The following is a 19,538-nucleotide window of genomic DNA, read 5'->3' as shown; positions in this document are numbered from 1 at the left end:
CTGGGAGTTCAGATGGTATAATAACCATGCTGCAGCAGCTTGATCAGAATAACAAAGTCTTTAGAACTGAGTCCTACAGCTAGTGAGATATTTATTCACGTTGGTAGAAATGTTTCTTCCCTTCCTTTCTCCCAGGGAAAGAGAGGCCGCTGAAAAGAAAAAGAAAGAGGATGAAGACAAAAGAAACGCAGGGGCAAACAAGAATGATAAGGAGGTAATATGTCAGACATGTAAATACCTGAAGTTGCTGGGTTCGTGTTAAGGAGATGAAAGTGACAGCTTCGGGGCCAGCATGAAATGACCTTTCAGAAAATGTGATGTATGAAAAGGGATGACCTTGCACCCAGGGGAACATGGTTGGGCCACAGTGAAGTAGCTGCATGCTGTGAGGAGTGATGTATATGTCAAAGGCAGCATAATGGGGTTGTGAGGTGGATGAAAATTATAGACATTCTAAAAATATTAAGAAGGTTAGTTTGGGGATAAAAAGCTACAATGGACAGCATGGGAGAGAGGCTTGACTTAGGGTAGGGAAAAGAAAGAGACTTGAAAGTCACAGAAGTGTAGGGAGCTCCAGGGATTGAAGAGCCTGGCTGTGGTTCATAGCCAGGTCCAGGAGAGATGTCGTAGCTCTCTGATGAAAGTGATACAGACAATAGCATTTATGTGCAAGTCTTTGCCATATGCATAGAGGACAGTGTGCAAACATGAAGAGGCAGCTTCTTTTTAAGCACATTTATTTTGCCTCTACAGAAGACAAGGAGCAAAACAGCCCCAGGGGAGTTAGAGACCAGAGCTAGCAGGGGAGGTATGTCCTGATTCTTTCAGGCTGGGCTCTGATTTCTTAGAGTCTAATGCGTAGAGACTTAGAGCCATGAATACCTTAAAGCTATGGGCTCACCCAAAGGCCTATTGTAAATGAAATTTGAATAACCAACAGTTTTGAAATGCCCATTCTCTACTCATCCTTGAGGATGTGATAATAAGCAGAAAAGGGTATGGCTAGCTCTACGAAAAACAGCTTGTCACTCTTTCTTAAAAACAACTCTAATGTGGGTACTACCTAGACATTCTCCAGACCAGCAACATTTATCAAAGTGTTGTAACTATCCACTCAACAGTTTTATTTGAAACTTTAAAAGCAATTGATCCACAGGAAGGGCTTGAGCTTGGGAGTAGGGGAGGAAAAGGAAAGCAACAAAACTTTCAATCAAGAAAAATAAAGTTGGAGCTTGCATAGTAACAGCTCCAGATGGCTCTTGACTTGACTGCCACCTAGTGTTCAATTGGGGGCTTTATAAATAGTGTGCGCTTTCCCACAGTGACATCACAGAATATCCATTGCTACACAGCACATCTCACCTGTGAAATCCAGTTAGAAATACAAACTTGTAATTCTCTCTATAATAAAATGTTGCTTTTAAGTGTGTCAAAGGAGAATTATAGATTTTTTATATGTCCAAATCAAAATAATCTTTGAAAACTCTTATGTCTAAACAGTTTAAAAATTTTGCAGCTGAGAAATGCTCAAGAGACAGGAACCATGAACAAACAATAAGTAGACCAGGAGGTCAAATCCTGAAGCTAGCAGTACGACGAGTGTTATTACTGATATGTATGTGTGCAGTATTGTGAGCACCTGAAAACAAAGGAACTCCGGGTGCTTCTGAAAATGACGTTTCTAAGACAAATAATACAGTGATTAGATGCCCAATTCCAGAGATAATTTTAAGAATTCAGTGGATAAAACTACACATGTGATTGTCTGTAGGTGAGAAAAGCAAACTCAATCTAAGTTACTGTCTGCATTTTAACAACAGTGTCTCCAAAGTTCTCTTTGCAGTTAAAGGGAGTTCAAGCAAAATCTCATGGAACCAATTCCCTTGGCATTGTTTTAGTGTTGAGTTTTTAGCATAAAACAATCCAGCTTTATTTTATTATAATTAACGGCTTTGTTCTTTATCATGGAAAAGCAAAGAAACGAAAGTGAGGAATTTGTTTGTCAGTAGATATCTGGTCACAAGCCCAGTATGTACGCTGATATTTTTAAGATTTCTGAGTCTTTTCTAAAATGTAAAATACAAAAAATGATGCACATCCTATAAACTGGCATGTAGTTCACACGATAGAAATATTTTAAAGATGTTATCGTGTGGCAAGCTGATTCAGAAGGTAACAGGGCACTTGCCACCAAGCCTGATGCTCTGAGTTTGATCCCTGCAGACCCTGGGGTAGAATGAGATAGTCAGCTTCTCTATATGTCCCCTGACTCTACATATGTTCCATGGTATGTGTGCCCACACACGTGTACATGCACACAACCAGTAAATGTAAAGCTGTCGCTGAGGAACAGAACTGGAAGCTGACGTGCTTGAATGTCTTTCCAGGTGAATGTTTTCAGTTCATTCTGTACTTTGAATCTGAATGTTCTTGTGTGTAGAATATTGAGTACAGTTGCAGACAGGCTGGTTTGAGACACAGCTCTTGCAGAAGACTGAAAAAATGAGATGAGCTGTCTTGGACAGCGACGAAATTCCAGTGGAGAAGAAAAATCGAACAAAGTACCTTTAAATCACAGTCCATCTCTGGAATCTCATTTTGTCTATTTTCCTCCCAGTGTCATGACTCTGTGCCTAACTGCCATGCTGCTTTCAGATGGTAAATGTTTAGAGTAAGGCAGGGAGGAATTTTTTTCCTTCCTCTCTAACCATACTGGTGTTTTCAGATGCTGAGCACTAGGCCAAGATACTAATATGTCTCTCTGTCCTCATGTCAGGATCAGTGCCATGAATTCAGAAGCTTGCAGAGGGATGGGAAGCTGATCTGCACGAGAGAAAATGATCCCATCCGAGGCCCGGACGGCAAGACACATGTTAACAAGTGTGCCATGTGTCAGAGCATGTTGTACGTGAACAGGCTTGCTGATGAATTTGATAAATCGTGCTTGTTTGCCAGAAATGAATTACAGTCTTTTAAAAACCTATGACACTTGGTTTCATGCATTATAGATAAATACAACCTCATTTATGAAGATTAGTGTTAGTTTTCAAAGTGCTCATTGAGAAGCTGTTCTTGCAAACAATGAGAAATATAATCATACTTAGGTCTTCTAAGGTGGAGAACAATCACGATACATTTATAAGTCAGTGTGTTCTGTTTATTTATCATTTTTATTTATCTGTTTATTTTCTTTATGTATCCCTTTATTGATTGATTGATTGATTTTTGGTATGTCAAGACAGGGTTTCTCTGTGTAGCTCTGGCTGTTCTGGAACTCACACTGTAGACTAGGCTGGCCTCAAACTCACAGAGATCTCCCTGTCTCTGCCTCACAAGGGCTGGGAATGAACATCACCTCCTGGCAGCCAGAGTCTTTTATTTTCATTTTTTAATTTAAATTAGAAACAAGCTTGCTTCACATGTCAATCCCAGCTCCCTCTCCCTCCTCTCCTTCCCCGCTCCCCACCAAGTCCCCCAGGCCCTCTCCCAATCCCCGCTCTCATCCCCAGGGAGGGTGAGGCCCTCCATGGGGATATCCAGAGTCTGTCATTTCATCTAGGGCAGGGCCTAGGCCCTCCCCCAAGAGTCCAGATTGAGAGAGCATCCTCATTGTGGGATGGGCACCCAAAGTCCATTTGTATGCCAGGGATAAATACTACCCAAGACTCCATAGATTGTCTAGGCCTCCTCACTGACACCCACATTCAAGGGGTCTAGATCAGCCCTAGCCTCTCAGCCATCAGTCTGGGGTCCATGAACTCCCCCTTGTTCAGGTCAGCTGTTTCTGTGGATTAAAAAGCCCAGTCTTAACTCCTTTGCTCATCATTTCTCCCTCTCTGTTACTGGATTCCAGGAGTTCAGTTCAGTGTTTAGCTGTGGGTGTCTGCCTCTACTTCCATCAGTTGCTGGATGAAGGTTCCTTTTCCCAGACTCTCTGGCAGTGTCTTTTAAAGAAAAAGCTCAGCTACCAATGAGAGCTGTGTTTCACAGAATGTCAGTCCATCTTAAATGTGAAAGAATTACATTGAATACACACAGAGATTTGTGGAGATTCAAGGGAACAGTGTTTCCTAAAGTGTTGCTAAGCTTTAAATCACTGTAACTCTAGGAAGAACACATGATACAGAGTTTAAGTGGAATGCAACTGTGAAAGTATTAAAAAGGGAGAAATGAAGCTATTATCTGGGTGAGAGAATAAAATAAACATATTCTCTTAAGGATCAACAGCCCCTGAGAACCCTTTGACTGTAAGTGATGGTAAAACAATGACATCAGCAAATGCTGAGCATGTAGCCACAAGAGAATAGCAACATTCCAGCCATCAGAGACAACAGATAAAAATGTATGTCTAAATGTTTTTAAGCTATAAGACTGTATGTTATCAATTATTAATGTTTAGTATTTGAAAAATACTTATTTAAAGATAATTCAACATAATCCTCAAAATATTACTTTATTTATTTTCTTTCTTTTTTTTTAATTCTGCAGTGAACGGGAAGCTAGTGAAAGGAAAATGAGGAATGAAGAAAACTCAAGTCCTCAGCCTGCCAATGAGGGAAAGGTTGTGTTTGACAGATAAAATATGGGCCCTACTACTCACCCTCAGAATTTTATCTTTCCATGTAGTCTTTAAGTAAGAAAGACACTAACATTTTACTTAAGGTTTTGATTTTGACAACAATCTCACTTTCAGTCATAATTCAAGATATATCGGTAACACACACACACACACATACACACAGACACACAGACATACACACAGATACAGGCACACAGGAGGAGTTAATCCTTTATAAATTCTTAGAGAATTCTCCTACAGTGTATGTCAGTATTTTGTTTTCCTATTTTAACAGAGCTATGGACTGGAAAACTAGAGGACACATCTTTCTTTCACCTCAACTGCACACTTATCTTTGACACTTTAAATGTGAAAGGAGACATTAGGTGTGTTGTTGATGCTGACTTTATGATTCCTGTAACAAACAAACATGCTAAGCTTCCTGTTTTGCTTGTCTTTGAAGTCTCTTCTGTTTTCTCCAAATGATTTTTAAGCATCCATGAATAAATAGTATGCATGTATTACAGAACTTTTTCTCATTACTTCTCAAGATTGGAAGGAGGCAAACATCTTCCCTCAGTCATTTCACAGAGATCATCAAAACCCTTTTCACTAGAAGAAAGAAAAAATCATTTACAAAGAGTATTCACAAAGCTTTTGTAACTTCTCATGGAAAGACAGGCACTCCCAGGAAAAGATGAGAGGACTCTAGAATCTTTCATCGGGGTTTTGAGAGTCTCCTTGGCTTTTGATGGAGAGAGGACAGATGACGGGTAGTCGAATTGGCAGTTGATGAGTGTCTATCAAGTCTTTTCTTATATTTCCCTGTATTCCAGAACAACTGCAGAGACGATCACAACACAGCAGAGGATGCAAAACCTAGGCAGGCCAGGAGCTCTTTGCCCTCCACTACTGGGATGACTGAAGTAAGTACCAGCCCTGAGCCGAAAACTCACCTAAAGGTGAGTTTCAGAAAAGTCACCCACTGACAAAGGGAGGCTCACCTCCCTTATTGCATTTCTTAGGATGAGTGCAGCGAGTTTCGAAAGCTTCTGCAGGATGGCAAGCTTCTCTGTCCACAAAAGGATGACCCAGTACGTGGTGCTGATGGAACCATCTATCAAAACAAGTGCCACATGTGCAGAGTTGTCATGTGAGTAAGCTCATCAGAGTCGGCCAGCAGGAAACACATATTTTTACAGATTGCTGACTGAATACATGTGTGTGCTCATCAGTCCAAGAGAATCCACAATATGGCCAAAGGCTGCAAATTAAGACAACAGATGCAGCAGCTAGAGACCTTGGGTTCAAAGACAGGAAATGTAGGTGTGTGTCCTTACCAGGGCTCTCATTCCAAATCCTTGATCCAAAACTGCATGAGAACCAAAAGTAAAGTCATTGAAAAATACTATTGTATACCTTAGAATACATTAAATAATGATCTCAAGGGCTAAATGATTTGACTAGTGAACAACCACATTTCAAGTTGAGTGGACACTCATGATTAAAAGCACCCATGAAGACAATAGCAATATGCCTTAGCTTTTTGTTGTTGTTTCATAAAGAATGTTCTTGAGGTAGGGATGGATTATCAGTATTGCTCAGAATTGGTCACCTTGGTGTCTTTCTAAAGCATCTCATTCTGGTCATATCCTGATGGAAGATTCTAGAGTTCTCTCATGTTTTCCTGCGAGTGCCTGCCTTTCCATGAGAAGTTACAAAAGCTTTGTGAATACTCTTTGTAAATATTTTTTCTTTCTTCTAGTGAAAAGGAAGCTGTAGAAAAGTCGGGGCTTGAAGAAAGTCCATCACACATTAGGGTTACCAAAGAAGAAGATGGTCCAGGATTTTCCAGCTCCTCTGAGGTAAGATGTTTCTCCTTGAATTTTATCAGGTTGGATGCTTTTGTCCTCCAGGGATTGGGGAGCCAGGCAGAAGCTCAAAGGAAGCTCAAGGGAAGCAACATAATCATTTTATTGGAGTGACCCTAAGGAGCACATTTGTTTACAAGTCTTTTCCATACACATAGGAGGTAGTGTGACAAACATAAAGAAGCACCTTTGTAATATTTCTGTTGCCACCACAGAAGATAAAAACCAGGGTAGCTCCTGTGGAGGCAGAGACCAGAGTTAGAAATGGAAGTATGGACTAATTTTTCAGACCGAAATTTGATTCTTGGAGTGACCAGTATCTTAAAGAGGCAGACCCACAACAATGTTCATTGCAAAGGGAATTAATTAGTTAAGAGTGGATATTGTTTCTAGCTTGGTTATTGTTCTAGACTCCTTCCTAGAAGCATGTCCCAGCTTGCTATGCCTCAGATCATTAAAGAGCTCCTCTAACTACTTCATTCTTGGTTTCTTTTTTTTCATGCCAATATGCTCTAGTTAAAATAAGCCAAAGCCAGGAATTTATGCCCACCTAATGTGATGTTGAATAATGGGTGTATTTAATTAATGTATCACAGTCCTGTTCTCAATCATTGACTCAGATGCAATTAGGAAAACTAATGCTTCTCCAATCCCATATAATCCCTTGAAACTCTTAAGCAACTCTGCTCTCTATTTTACCGGTGTAGGATGCTGACATATGCAAACACTACCGAATATTGCCCAGGATGGGTTACCTTTGCCCAAAGAATTTACAGCCTGTCTGTGGGGATGATGGCCAAACATATTCTAACCCCTGCATGCTCTGTCATGAAAACCTGTAAGTACCCACATTGCACCATCTCATCTTCAAGTGTGGAGGTTTCCAAGGGTAATGTTGCCTACAGTAGTGCTTTGATGTTAACTACAGGTCTATTTCAAGTTATCTATCAGTTGCCCTCCCAATATTCAAAATTTGTTTATGTTTAAAATAAAAAGTATACAATAGTATCATTTTAATATAATTGCCTGTCTGTATTACTTTGTATTTTAGAGTAATAGGATAAGGGTAAAGAGTGGTGTTTGAAACATGTCTGTATAAGACTGTGTAGACTCACGTATATTCATGAGAGTGTGACCATCATCCATCTAGCATATAGGAAAAGCAAGCAGTTGAGAACCACCATATGTATGGTGCCTGTAACACCTACAATATTTAAGAGAGTGTATGACTGTAAGACAGGCATGGGTTTCCCATCATCTAGAAGCCTTCCTCTTAAAGAAACTAGTACCATATAATAGAAAGTATGCTAGGATGAATAGCGTATATGATGTCTGTTCTTAGCATTATTATTGTCTGTACATGTTGGGCAATTGTCTCATCATATGCAATCTCAATTTCTTTCTTGGAAGAAATATCTTAAGCTACAGAATTCACTGATTACTAAGAAGAACTTGGATATGAAAGCATAGGTTAAGTGCAAAGATCTGTTAAGTTCTTCCATTACTTATTTTAGCTTTATTGATTTTCCTTTTTTATTTTTAATTATAAACCGTTTGACCAATGGCTCAAGCTTCTTATTGGCTAGCTCTCTCTTAATTCTTAACCCATTTCTGTTAAACTATGTATTGTCTCGAGGCTGTGGCTTGCCCATAATTATTTTTCTTCTCAAATACTGATTTTCCAATTCTTCTCATTGTCCCTAGACAGATCACTCACTTTCTTCCTGCCTCCCTATGAACAATATTCCTTGGAAGTAAGGGGACAATGCTACATAACTAGAACTGTAAACTATAAACTGTGTAGTTACATGCCATTGTACCTGTAGGTATAGTGTGGTGATAAAAAATTTTCCCATTCCATCATCAAGTTTTCCTTATCTGATGTATAGTCCTGTTATTGTTTTAGTAGGTGGGTGAACCTGATACTCAGGGAGTTGACATTACTTATTAAATGTCACAAAACTAGCAAAAATTAGAAAATATGCTTTACCCTTGCTTTTTCTGGGTCTAAATAATTGTGCCTTAACTTCAGTTTCTTTATTATAGTATTGCTATCTCCAAGGCAATGGTTCCATTTGTTTGTGTGAGACTAGAAATTCCTTTGAAAACACAAAGTTGTGACACAATGTATGGATTCAATATCTATGAATTCATGGTCTCCCTGAATATATCAATGGAAGTTAAATATTCATTTAAGGAATGAGTTAAACTATCTAGTAGTTCCATTATGTATTCATAATGTCTTCTGCCATAAATACTTCAATTTCTTCTTATTATAAACCCAAGGACTTATATTATCAATACTATTTTATCAAACTTTACATTTACTATGGTAGCCCAGGGTAAACTCTAATCAAGAAAGCTTCATGGGCAGAAGCTCACGTGGTATTAAGGTTAATGTAGTAACCTTGGGTGCATGCCACGCTAAGGATGGTGGGACTAGACCTCATAGAGGAGACTCGGGCCTTCTCGTGGAAGAGGAACCAGTATCTACTTAAGGGTTTGATGGAGCTATAGGGGAGAAACTTCAGATTAAGCGAGTTCTGCTCCTGTGGTAGACAATGAATCCTTCCCCAGCACCACAGATGAGAAATGGGATCTTCCTTTACAAAATTTCTTAAGTTAAAGGTCTTGCAATTCTCTCAATATCATTTTGGGTTCTAGAAATAACTCTGTATTATTGTTTTCTGTTCTATTGTCTGTCCCCAAAATTACATTATAGCTACTTGATATAGTCAAACTTCTCTTTGGGACCTAATTTTCTCACCTACAAAATAAAGTCATGAGGTCTAGAGAGGTGGTTCAGCAGGTGAGGGCGCTGACCAGTGAGAGCAGTGAATTGGTTTACAAAAGTTGTACTCTGACCTCTACATCTGTACCATAGTACACAAGTGCCAGTACACACAACACAAAAACACATACACATACACATGGACACACACCCATGGACACACACACACACACACACAGACACTCTGTCTTTCTCTCTCTCTAAATGAAATTAAAATTTACAAAAGACATTTGGATTAAGAACCAAATGACTCACTCTGTCTTGGTTGAAAGGTGGTGAAATAGGCTGAGAACTAGAGGATAAATTACAGACAGAAGAAAGAGACCAAACCTAGATGACGCTATCTAGAAGATGGTTCTCTGAATATTCTAGACTTTTATACTCATTTCAGTTGGGTTTGTACTCAGATATCACCTACATTTGTTTCTCATTATACGTAAGCATTTTTCCCATCATTGAAGCATTTCTTCTTTCTCAGGATCCGTCAGACTGATACACGCATACGTAGTCAGGGGAAGTGTGAAGAGAGCAGCGACCCTGAAGCAATACCTGCTGACTCACCTGCGTCTGTGAGTACACTGGCCTTTTGGTTACGATTGGAACTGGTGTGGGTTCTGTTTCTGTTCTCTGCACTGGGAAATGAGAATTTGTCTGACCAGAGAAGTCACACTATTGGTCAGATGACTTGGGAATTAGCCACATTATTACCAAAATCATTAAGTAATTATTGGAGCATGTGGTAATAAGTATATACCAATTATAAGATGAGATGGAGGCCAAGACAGGCAGATAGTAACAGATGGATTGAAACCATTTCTATATAATGCTTATGTCTTTGCATATTACAAAGAATTTAATTTTCCACAGTGCTAAAAATTGCCCTCTTATTTAAATACCTAACAGAATATTTGAGCATGCATGATTTACTTTGAAATTCTCTCTGATGACTCTATCTGAAATCATTTCCCAGGTTAGATGACATAGAACTTGATAATATAGAAACTTTTAAATGAAAATAATGTGTTGTAATAAGTTGGTTTGAAATCTGTTTTGTGATTAGTTTCACATAGGATATTGCTGCAAATCATATACATACTCTGAGTATCTCAATGAATTATTGAAAACGTTCAGCATACACTGACTTTACAATATTTATCACAGTGTCTAAAAATTAATGCCATGTATAATTATTGTTTTTATTATTATTGTCATAATTATTATCTATATCAACCCAAAGAAGGAATTATAAAAATTCTAAAGTGTGAATTTAGAAGAAAACGAAATAGTGACAATTATTATTTAGTTTGAATAAATAAATTAGTTTAAGTAAATATATTCCAACCAAGTTATTCACATATAATAGATACTATTTTAATACTGGTATTTGCTAGAAATTTTTGTTATTATACACCACTATACCATGCAAAACTTGGGCAACAACAAAATTGGGAAACATCCCACTTAATTTGCAAACAATTAATCAAGCCAGGTTGCCTACTGAGGGAAAACCAAGGTTGGAAGATTTCTGGTTTCAGGTGAACAGTGGGAAGACACATTTTAATAGGCTCAGAGCTGGGACCTTCCATCTCCTTCCCGGGTAAATGTGCAGCTAATTCCCCTACTCTAGACCTTCACACACATAAAGAAGGGTTTAACCAACTCTAGTCCACAATTGTTTGCTATTCTTGCATACAAATCCTTAGTGGCTTACTTTCCATTTTATTGTATGAATATCCTCTTCTCTCTCTTCTTACTCCCATGTAAATACACATCTTAGGACAAAAGTAATCTGAGTAAATTTTTTTTGGTTTTTACGACACAGGGTTTCTCTGTGTTGTTTTGGAGGCTATCGGTCCAGCCCAGCCTCGAACTCACAGAGGTCTGCCTGCCTCTGCCTCCCGAGTGCTGGGATTAAAGGCGTGCGCCACCACCGCCCGGCCTGAGTAATTTTTGAAAGTTTAATTTAATAGACTAGCCTTGGACCATACTTCCCTGTAATTCTCATCCTGTGTAGGTAACTTGACAAAAACTTTCATGTGGAACTTACCTGAAGATTATAAATGTATTTTCTTAAGCAATGAAGAATTGTGCCAGAGGCATGACCTAATAGAAACTCATTAAACTTTGATGCACAATATTCTTATCTGTGAGATGCCACTAACGACTGCATTTATTATCATGAGGAAGCACGCAATCAATAGCAGAGTTAAGCCACTGTCCACTTCAATATTTGGTTCATAGTAAATGCTCAGGCAATAACCATCAGAATCACATAGAATGTGAACATGGTTTAATATTGCTAGGTCTTGACATAAATTAATTCGTTGCTTTTTGGAACAGACCACATCCCTGTAATTTCAATGACTTCTAGCATCTAACCTGTCCATCTTCTTTTCCAGGAGAAATGATGCAACGATTGGTGAAAGTCATAAGGAAAAAGCTATGCCTCAATTCTGAACTGCCTACCTTCACCATCTGTGTATATAAAGAATTCTTCATTCATCTTTGTACTATAGAAAACAACACAGAGCTGTTGGTATTGGACTTGCTGGTCTTCAGTCTTTCCGTCTCTTTACTTCAGTGATCTGAGGATGTGGAGAAATCTGCATCCAGTCTGTGCTCTGGAAATCTGATCACAATGCTGTCTGCCCAACTGCCTGTTTAATAAAAGTAGAAACTCAGCAGAACATCCTTTGGGGGATTTGTTTCTCACTGCTAGATCATGGGAATTTTTTAAAAACAGAAGATGGATATATGGTGCCTTTTATCTATCTTATACTGGTAGACAAGTTGCTGTTATCATTGAGAATAAGTCTCTAGGATGAAGAGTGGCAATGTGGACTCTCAGGCAGCCATATATGTATGAAGCTTCTGTCACCATATCAGACCCTTTACCTAGTATCTGTATTTCCATAAAAGCCATCCCTCAATTATATAAGTCCCATAATCCTCACAATCCAATAATTTATCATATTATATACCTCTTGATAATTTCTTTAATTTTTGAGTTTATACCATGGCTTTCTACCTACATTCTGGGAAAGACTAAGGAAATGAATCCATAATATATGTAAATCTCTAAAGTGGCAATATCTAAGAGAAATGTTGTTCAAGCCACATATGTAATTAATTTTTTAGTAGTTAACAAGGTAACTAGGTAAAATTAATTCAATTATGTATTTTATCTAGCCCAATATATCACTTATTGATTGAACATGTTTTATTTAATACATGTTTTATTTAATAAAACTTTGATACTGATGTGTGTTTTCCACTACTCATACCTCTAGTTTGGGCCAGTCATGTTTCAAGTGCTCAGTGGCCACATGTAGCTGGAGGTGGCTATAGTGGACAATGCAGCTATATACCTTGCAACAACAGACATGGGACATCTGAGGAGCAAAGAACACATTAGATAGGGGTGGCATAAAACAGATTGTGGCTCCAGCCTCTCTACTGAAGCTTTGCTACTCTCAGAATGTAGTTGCTGGTGTATGCGGTAGCAGTAGGTAACAGATTGGTTCCAAGATTCTAGGCTGAGGTAGGACAGACTGCAGAATGTCACACAGAATCTTGTATGTCTCTAGTCATTCTCAGCTACCGATCAAAAGTGTTCAGACCTGCTTAGACCTAAGAAGTTAATTTTGTATTTCCTCTCTGCTCTTTTGTTTTATAAATAAACCTCTACTAAGCGAAACATAATGGGATTTCATGATTGTTGTGTTTTGTAACTGAATGACAAATAGCCAGTCTCCATGCAGCATTTTCCTGTGTTGTTGAGAAAGAAGAAAGAGTTATCACTAATCATTTGTCAAACATCATTGGGACTATTTTCCTGGTAATTTCAGTATGAACAGGATAGACTCAAAGATGATCTGACATTTCTTCTTGCTCACATGGAGAAGAGCTGCAAATTCTATTCATGTGCTTTTGAGAAGCATGTATTTGTGATGTGGTTTTTAATAATGTGTTGATGTCTACTCAAGAAACCCTTTATGTCCCATTTGTTCTTTCTTCATATAATATATACGAAGACTTCTTGATGTATCCATCCCTTTGTAATCATCATGAAACTTTGTTTCATGCCCAAGTCATTAAGAACATTGTATGAAACTTCATTTGGCCTGTAAGCAATATGTGAGGCACAAATGAGTTTAGAATTAAAACCTAAATCTTAACCACCTTTATCTCATTTTCTAGGAAACTGATTCAGAAGACCAAAAGAAAGGAAACAAAGAGAAATCCAAAACACTCTGTTCCCTTGCTTTTGAAAAATACGTAAATAAAAGATAGATGATAGAGAATGCATAGATAGATGACAGAATGCTAGATAGATGCATCAATGCATAGATAATAGATAGATTATAGATAGATATTAGATCCTCCCCCATGTGTCTAGGCTGAGAGAGTATTTGTATGTGTGGAGTGGGATCCCAAAGTCCATTCATGTACTAGGGATAAATACTGATCTACAATCAGAGACCCCACAGATTGCTCAGACCTCCTAACTGACACCCACGTTCAGGGGGTCTGGGTTGGTCCTATGCTGGTTACCCAATTACCTCTCTGAGGTCCATGAGCTCACCCTTGTTCAGGTCAGCTGTTTCTGTGGGTTTCTCCAGCCTAGTCTTGACCTCTTTGCTCATCATTCCTCCCTCTCTGCAACTGGATTCCAGGAGTTCAGCTCAGTGCTTAGCTGTGAGTGCCTGCTTCTGCTTCCATAGCTAACATATGTAACCTGAAAAGTTCTACCAGGGAACTCCTACAGTTGATAAACACCTTCAGCAAAGTGGCAATATACAAAAGTAACTGAAAAAATAGTAGCCCTTCTATATACAGATGATAAATGGTCTGAGAAAGAAATTACCATTGCCACAAATAATATAAAAATACCTTGGGATAACACTAGCCAAACAAGTGAAAGACCTGTACAGTAAGAACTTTGAGTCTTTAAAGAAAGAAATTAAAGAAGATACCATAAAATGGAAAGATCTCCCAAGTTCTTGGATAGCTAGGATCAACATAGTAAAAATTGCAATCTTGCCAAAAGCAATCTACAGATTAAATGCAATCCCTATCAAAATCCCAGCACATTTCTTCACAAACCTTGAAAGAACAATACTCAACTTTATATGAAAAAACAAAAAATCCAGGATAGCCAAAACAACCCTGTACAATAAAGGAGCTTCCAGAGACATCACCACCATCCCTGACTTCAAGCTCTACTGTAACACTATAGTGAAAAACAGCTTGGTATTTACACAAAAATAGACAGGTAGACATCTAATATGGACCCACATAGCTACACCTAATTTTTGACAAAGAAGCAAAAATTATACAATGGAAAAAAGAAAGCATCTTCAACAATGTTGCTGGCATAACTGGATGTTGGCGTGTAGAAAACTTCAGATAGATCCATATCTATCACCATGCACAAGACTCTCATATCTTATCCAGTTATATTACAAATATGCCCTCAAATATCTTAAACTTTTCAAAAACAAACAAAACAAGGAATTACTTTGCCTTCCAGTTTTATCTAAATAAATGCTGGAAGTTTTATCTAAATAAGATGTGGTTGTAAATAACTCTTCAAGTATGGCCTATAATCAGAACAAGATAGTCAGTTGTAGATAGTCACTAAGTATCATGGTAAAGTCTTCCAGTTGATTTCAAGATGAACTCCAAATCCTCCTGGTATACAAAGCCTAATTTGCTTCAAACCTCACTCAACTCTTGCATTCTACTCCTTCCTTTTTCTGGGTACATAATTTCCTTCAGTTTGTTTCTAAATGTCTTCTCCTCCTACAAAGCAGTTTTCACAGTGCTAGAGAAACGAGGGCCCCATGACTACATGATGTTTCACTGGACTGCCTCCTCAACTGTGATGATCATTATTCACCCCATCCTCTCCTTCCTTTTCCTCTTTCAGCTTGCAAAATTCAACGCTTCCCAGTTCTGAGTTGATATTTCCTACCTCTTTACTCTGGATTTTTTTCATGCATAAATGTGAGTGTTTATTTCCTTTTTAAAGATCCCAATAATATCCCAGTCCTCCATCTATATTTCTAAGGTCTGCAGTTGGAGGTTCATCATACATAAACTTACTGAAGGACACTCGGTAGAGCTTCACACCCTCAAATGAGGCCTCACATAGAAGCACGAGGTAAGTACCCTAGAAGAATGGATAATGAATGAATTTTCCACTTCTGGAGCTGATCTCGGGGCAGGGGGAAGACATAGTCAATGCTGACTGACTAACTCTGTCATCAATTGCTTTAGTCTAGTCATCCAACAGGAAGAAATTAAAATGAAATCCAAGTAATAAGAAATGCACCAAAATTTGGAGCTGGAGATCTCAAGTGCTTGCTTTTTGCCTACATTATCTATGCTACATGGTATTTTAGTTATTGTCTGAAAATGTCTATTTCAGCAAATGATAAGATTTATCAGTACCCATCCCAAGTATACACACGGACTTTGGACTCCCATAGAACAATGTAAGGTGCACTCTCACCCTGAACTCTTGGGGAAGGGTCTAGGCCCTGCCCTATATGAAATGACAGACTATGGACACCCCCATGGAGGGCCTCACCCTCCCTGGGGGAACGAGGGGATAACGGGGGGGATGGGGGAGGGCACGGGAGGAGGGGAGGGAAAGGGAGAGGGACCTGGAACTGACTTGTGAAGCAACCTTGTTTCTTATCTAAATTTAAAAAAAAAGAATAAAAAAAGATTTAAAACTGATATTTTACTCAAAATAACCTTAAAGTGTTTTTTTTTCATTTTAAGTTCTAGAAAAGGACAGGATTTCAACTGTGCCTGTTTTAAATTAGCTTTTCCTATTGAATCATATACTTTTAATTTTTATTATTTAAAACAATTTTTAAATTTAAATAAAATTTTACTATATTCTTCCCCTAATCCTAAATCCTTCCACATCTTTGCCACCTTCTGACACACCCAACTTTTAGTTCTTTCTAAAAAACGCAAACAAAATCTAAATACAACAATCCCCCCAACCAACAAAACAAATTAAAACAACATCCAAACAGAAAGAAAGCATAAAATAAAAGCACACACACAAAACAAAAACAGACAAACAAACAAAACAAAACAAAACCTATGTGGGGTTCACTATGTATGGGTCAACTAACCCTGAACATGAGGCTTGTTCTTGAGCAGTATCACTGCTGTGGAGTAAACTGATTTCCCCCTCTCCCATCAGGGATAAATGACAACTGTGCCATTTTAACATAACATCAAGAAGCAGCAACATTGACATTAAAAGCTATTATTTAAAACTAGTGACTAAGTTTTCTTACCTTTTTCCCTTCTTCTTATCATATATCAGAAAGACTTGTGAACTTTTGTACCAATAGGTATATACAAACTGGAAAAAGGTATAAATAAAGGTCAAAGCAGTAGCTTGACAACAGTTTGAGCTTCAGTGTTAGACATCAGCAGTCCTTAGCATTTTTCAACAATTTGTTTCTAGAATACTAGATAGACAAGAGTGAAAGAATGATATTTAACACTTACACATTATGGTTCTTTGAAGGAACTATGGTCCCTATAGGATCATATCTGAATGTTTAGTTCCCCACTTGATGGGAATGCATGGGAAGGATTAGATGGTATGGACTACTGAAGAAGGTGTGTCACTGGGGGTGAGGTTTGCAGTGTAAGGGAGGATTTGGATGGGAGAGAATAAAGTGGGTTCTATCTAAATACATACATGTTTGGATTTGAAACAAATTATTTAATAAAAGGAATAAGGTCTCAGGATATGAAAGGTTATGTAATAATATGATTCCAGATATTAAAGATTGATGAGGTCTTATTGATAATGCCATTGCCCATCCTATTTGTAAATGAAAATAATCCAATATGAAGGAAGGAGTGATTACAAAAAGGAAAAGTAAGGTTCCAAAATCTCAATATAGGGAAGAAGTCAAAGATGACCAGGAAGCCGATGGTTTCCCCCATAAAATACTTGACCTGAGCCCACCCAGTGTGCAGAAGTAGGGTTTTAAGCAATACCCTTCCAAAGTGAGTAACCATTGTCCTGTTGGGCTGCTTAAGGAATGGAAAATGTCCTAAATATAGAGCACTCTTCTCTTAATATCTTACTAGTCTCATTTATAGGAATTGCCATGCAGAATTTCTCTACTTCAAAACTCTCATTGGATTTTTTGATTTTAGCCATTCTGACAGGTGTGAGATGGTATCTCAGAGTTGTTTTGATTTGCATTTCCCTGATTGCTAGGGGTATTGAGCATTTTCTTAAGTGTCTCTCAGCCATTTTAGTCTCCTCTATTGAGAATTCTCTATTTACTTCTGTACACCACATTTTAATTGGATCCTTTGGTACTTTGGAGACTTGCTTCTTGAGTTCTTTGTAGATTTTTGGAGATCAGCCATCTGTCAGATGTGGGGCTAATGAATATCTTTTCTCATTCTGTGGGCTGCCTTTTTGTCTTGCTGACTGTGTCCTTTGCCTTACAGAAGCTTCTCAGTTTCAGGAGGTCCCATTTATTAATTGTTGATCTCACTGTCTGTGCTACTGGTGTTATGTTCAGGAAGTGGTCTCCTGTATCCATTCATTCAAGGGTACCTCCCACTTTCTCTTCTAACAAGTTCAGTGTGACTGGATTTATGTTGAGGTGTTTAATCCATTTGGACATAAGTTTTGTGCATGTGGATAGACAGGGATCTATCTGCAGTCTTCTACATGCCAGAATCCAGTTATGCCAGCACCATTTGTTGAAGATGCCTTTTTTCCATTGTATAATTTTAGCTTCTTTGCATGTGGATTAACACCAAAGACAGTTTCTGCTGGAGAGGATGTGGAGAAAGGGGAACTCTACTGCTGGTGGGAGTGACAACTCGTACCCACTTTGGGAATCAGTATGGAGATTCCTCAGGAAAATTGGCAGCAGTCTACCACAAGACCCAGCAATTCCACTCTTAGGCATATACCCAAAAGATGCACATTCATACAACAAGGATGTCTGTTCCGCTATGTTCATAGGAGCATTATTTGTAATAGCCAGAACCTGGAAGCAACCTAAATACTCCTCAGCTGAAGAGTGGATAGTGAAAATGTGGTACATTTACACAATGGAGTACTACTCAGCAGAAAAAAACTATGGAATCTTGAAATTTGCAGGCAAATGGATGGCACTAGAAGAAACCATCCTGAGTGAGGTAACCCAGTCACAAAAAGACAAACATGGTATGTACTCACTCCTATATAGATTTTAGACATGGATCAGGATAGTTCCAGTCTGCAATCCCACTGCCAGAGAGTCAGGGAAACAGAAGGACCCTAAAAGAGATATGCATGGTACCTCAGAGAAGGTGGAATGAGGCAAGATCTCCTGAACAGATTGGGATACCAGGGAGGGGGGAGAAGGGGGAAAAGAGCCAGGAAAAGGAGAGAGGGAGAAGAGGAGGGGAGAGAAGGACATGGGGAAGCAGGAAGGTTGAGTTGAGGGAAAAATAGAGAGCAGGATGAGAGATACCATAATACAGGGAGTCATTCTAGGTTTGAGGGGAGATCTGGCACTAGTGACATCTCCAGAAATCTACAAGGATGACACCAACTGGCAAGCTAAGCAGTGGTGGAGAGACTACTTTAAATGCTCCTCCCTGATAATGATTTTAACGACTATCTTACATAATATCCTGGATCCTTCATCAAGTGACTGATGGAAATAGAGGCAAACACCCACAGCTGAACACTGAACTGAACTCTTGGAACCCAGTGACAGAGAAGGAGGAATGATGAGCAAAGGGGTCAAGACTGGGCTGGTGAAACCCAGAGAAATAGCTGACCTGAACAAGGGGGAGATCTTGGGCTCCAGACTGATAGCTAAGAGGCCAGCAATGGGACTGATCCAGACCCACTGAATGTGGGTATCAGTGAGGAGGCCTAGGCAATCTATGGGGCTTTGGGTAGTTGATCAATATTTATCCCTGGCACACAAAAGGACTTTGGGTGCCCATCCCACAATGAGGGATGTTCTCTCAATCTGGACACTTAGGGGAGGGCCTGGGCCCTCCCCGGAATGAAATGACAGACTCTAGAGATCCCCCACGATGGGCCTTACCCTCCCTGGGGAATGGAGTGGTGATTGCATCGGGGGCTGGGAGGCTGGTGGGGGTAGTGGGTGTGGAGGGGAGAGAGAGGGAGCTGGGACTGACATGGGAAACAAGCTTGTTTTAATTTAAATATATAATAAAAAGTGTTTAAAAAATAAATTCAAGAAAAGAAAAAAACTTCAGAACTCTCTGAAAGGCGACAGGGGATATA

General features: G+C 38.9%; 1 protein-coding gene across 2 annotated transcripts in view; it reads left to right on the top strand.

Annotated features, from left to right (window-relative positions):
* Spink5 (serine peptidase inhibitor Kazal type 5) overlaps positions 1-12,922 on the top strand; it is a 63,427-nt gene extending 50,505 nt beyond the window's left edge. For both annotated transcript variants that reach the window (XM_040741858.1, XM_040741856.1), the window contains 9 exons: positions 136-214; positions 2,777-2,904; positions 4,489-4,561; positions 5,395-5,484; positions 5,584-5,711; positions 6,324-6,423; positions 7,137-7,267; positions 9,699-9,789; positions 11,620-12,922. In XM_040741858.1, coding sequence (XP_040597792.1) covers positions 136-214; positions 2,777-2,904; positions 4,489-4,561; positions 5,395-5,484; positions 5,584-5,711; positions 6,324-6,423; positions 7,137-7,267; positions 9,699-9,789; positions 11,620-11,628 — 829 coding nt within the window. In that variant the 3' untranslated portion in view covers positions 11,629-12,922. The remainder of the gene's footprint in view (positions 1-135; positions 215-2,776; positions 2,905-4,488; positions 4,562-5,394; positions 5,485-5,583; positions 5,712-6,323; positions 6,424-7,136; positions 7,268-9,698; positions 9,790-11,619) is intronic.
* Positions 12,923-19,538: the final 6,616 nt, after the last annotated feature.

This window comes from Mesocricetus auratus, unplaced genomic scaffold, assembly GCF_017639785.1.
Source record: "Mesocricetus auratus isolate SY011 unplaced genomic scaffold, BCM_Maur_2.0 Super-Scaffold_6730, whole genome shotgun sequence".
Lineage (NCBI taxonomy): Eukaryota > Metazoa > Chordata > Mammalia > Rodentia > Cricetidae > Mesocricetus > Mesocricetus auratus.
Note: the sequence above shows the minus strand (reverse complement) of the source record. Positions and strands in the feature narration are given on the sequence as shown.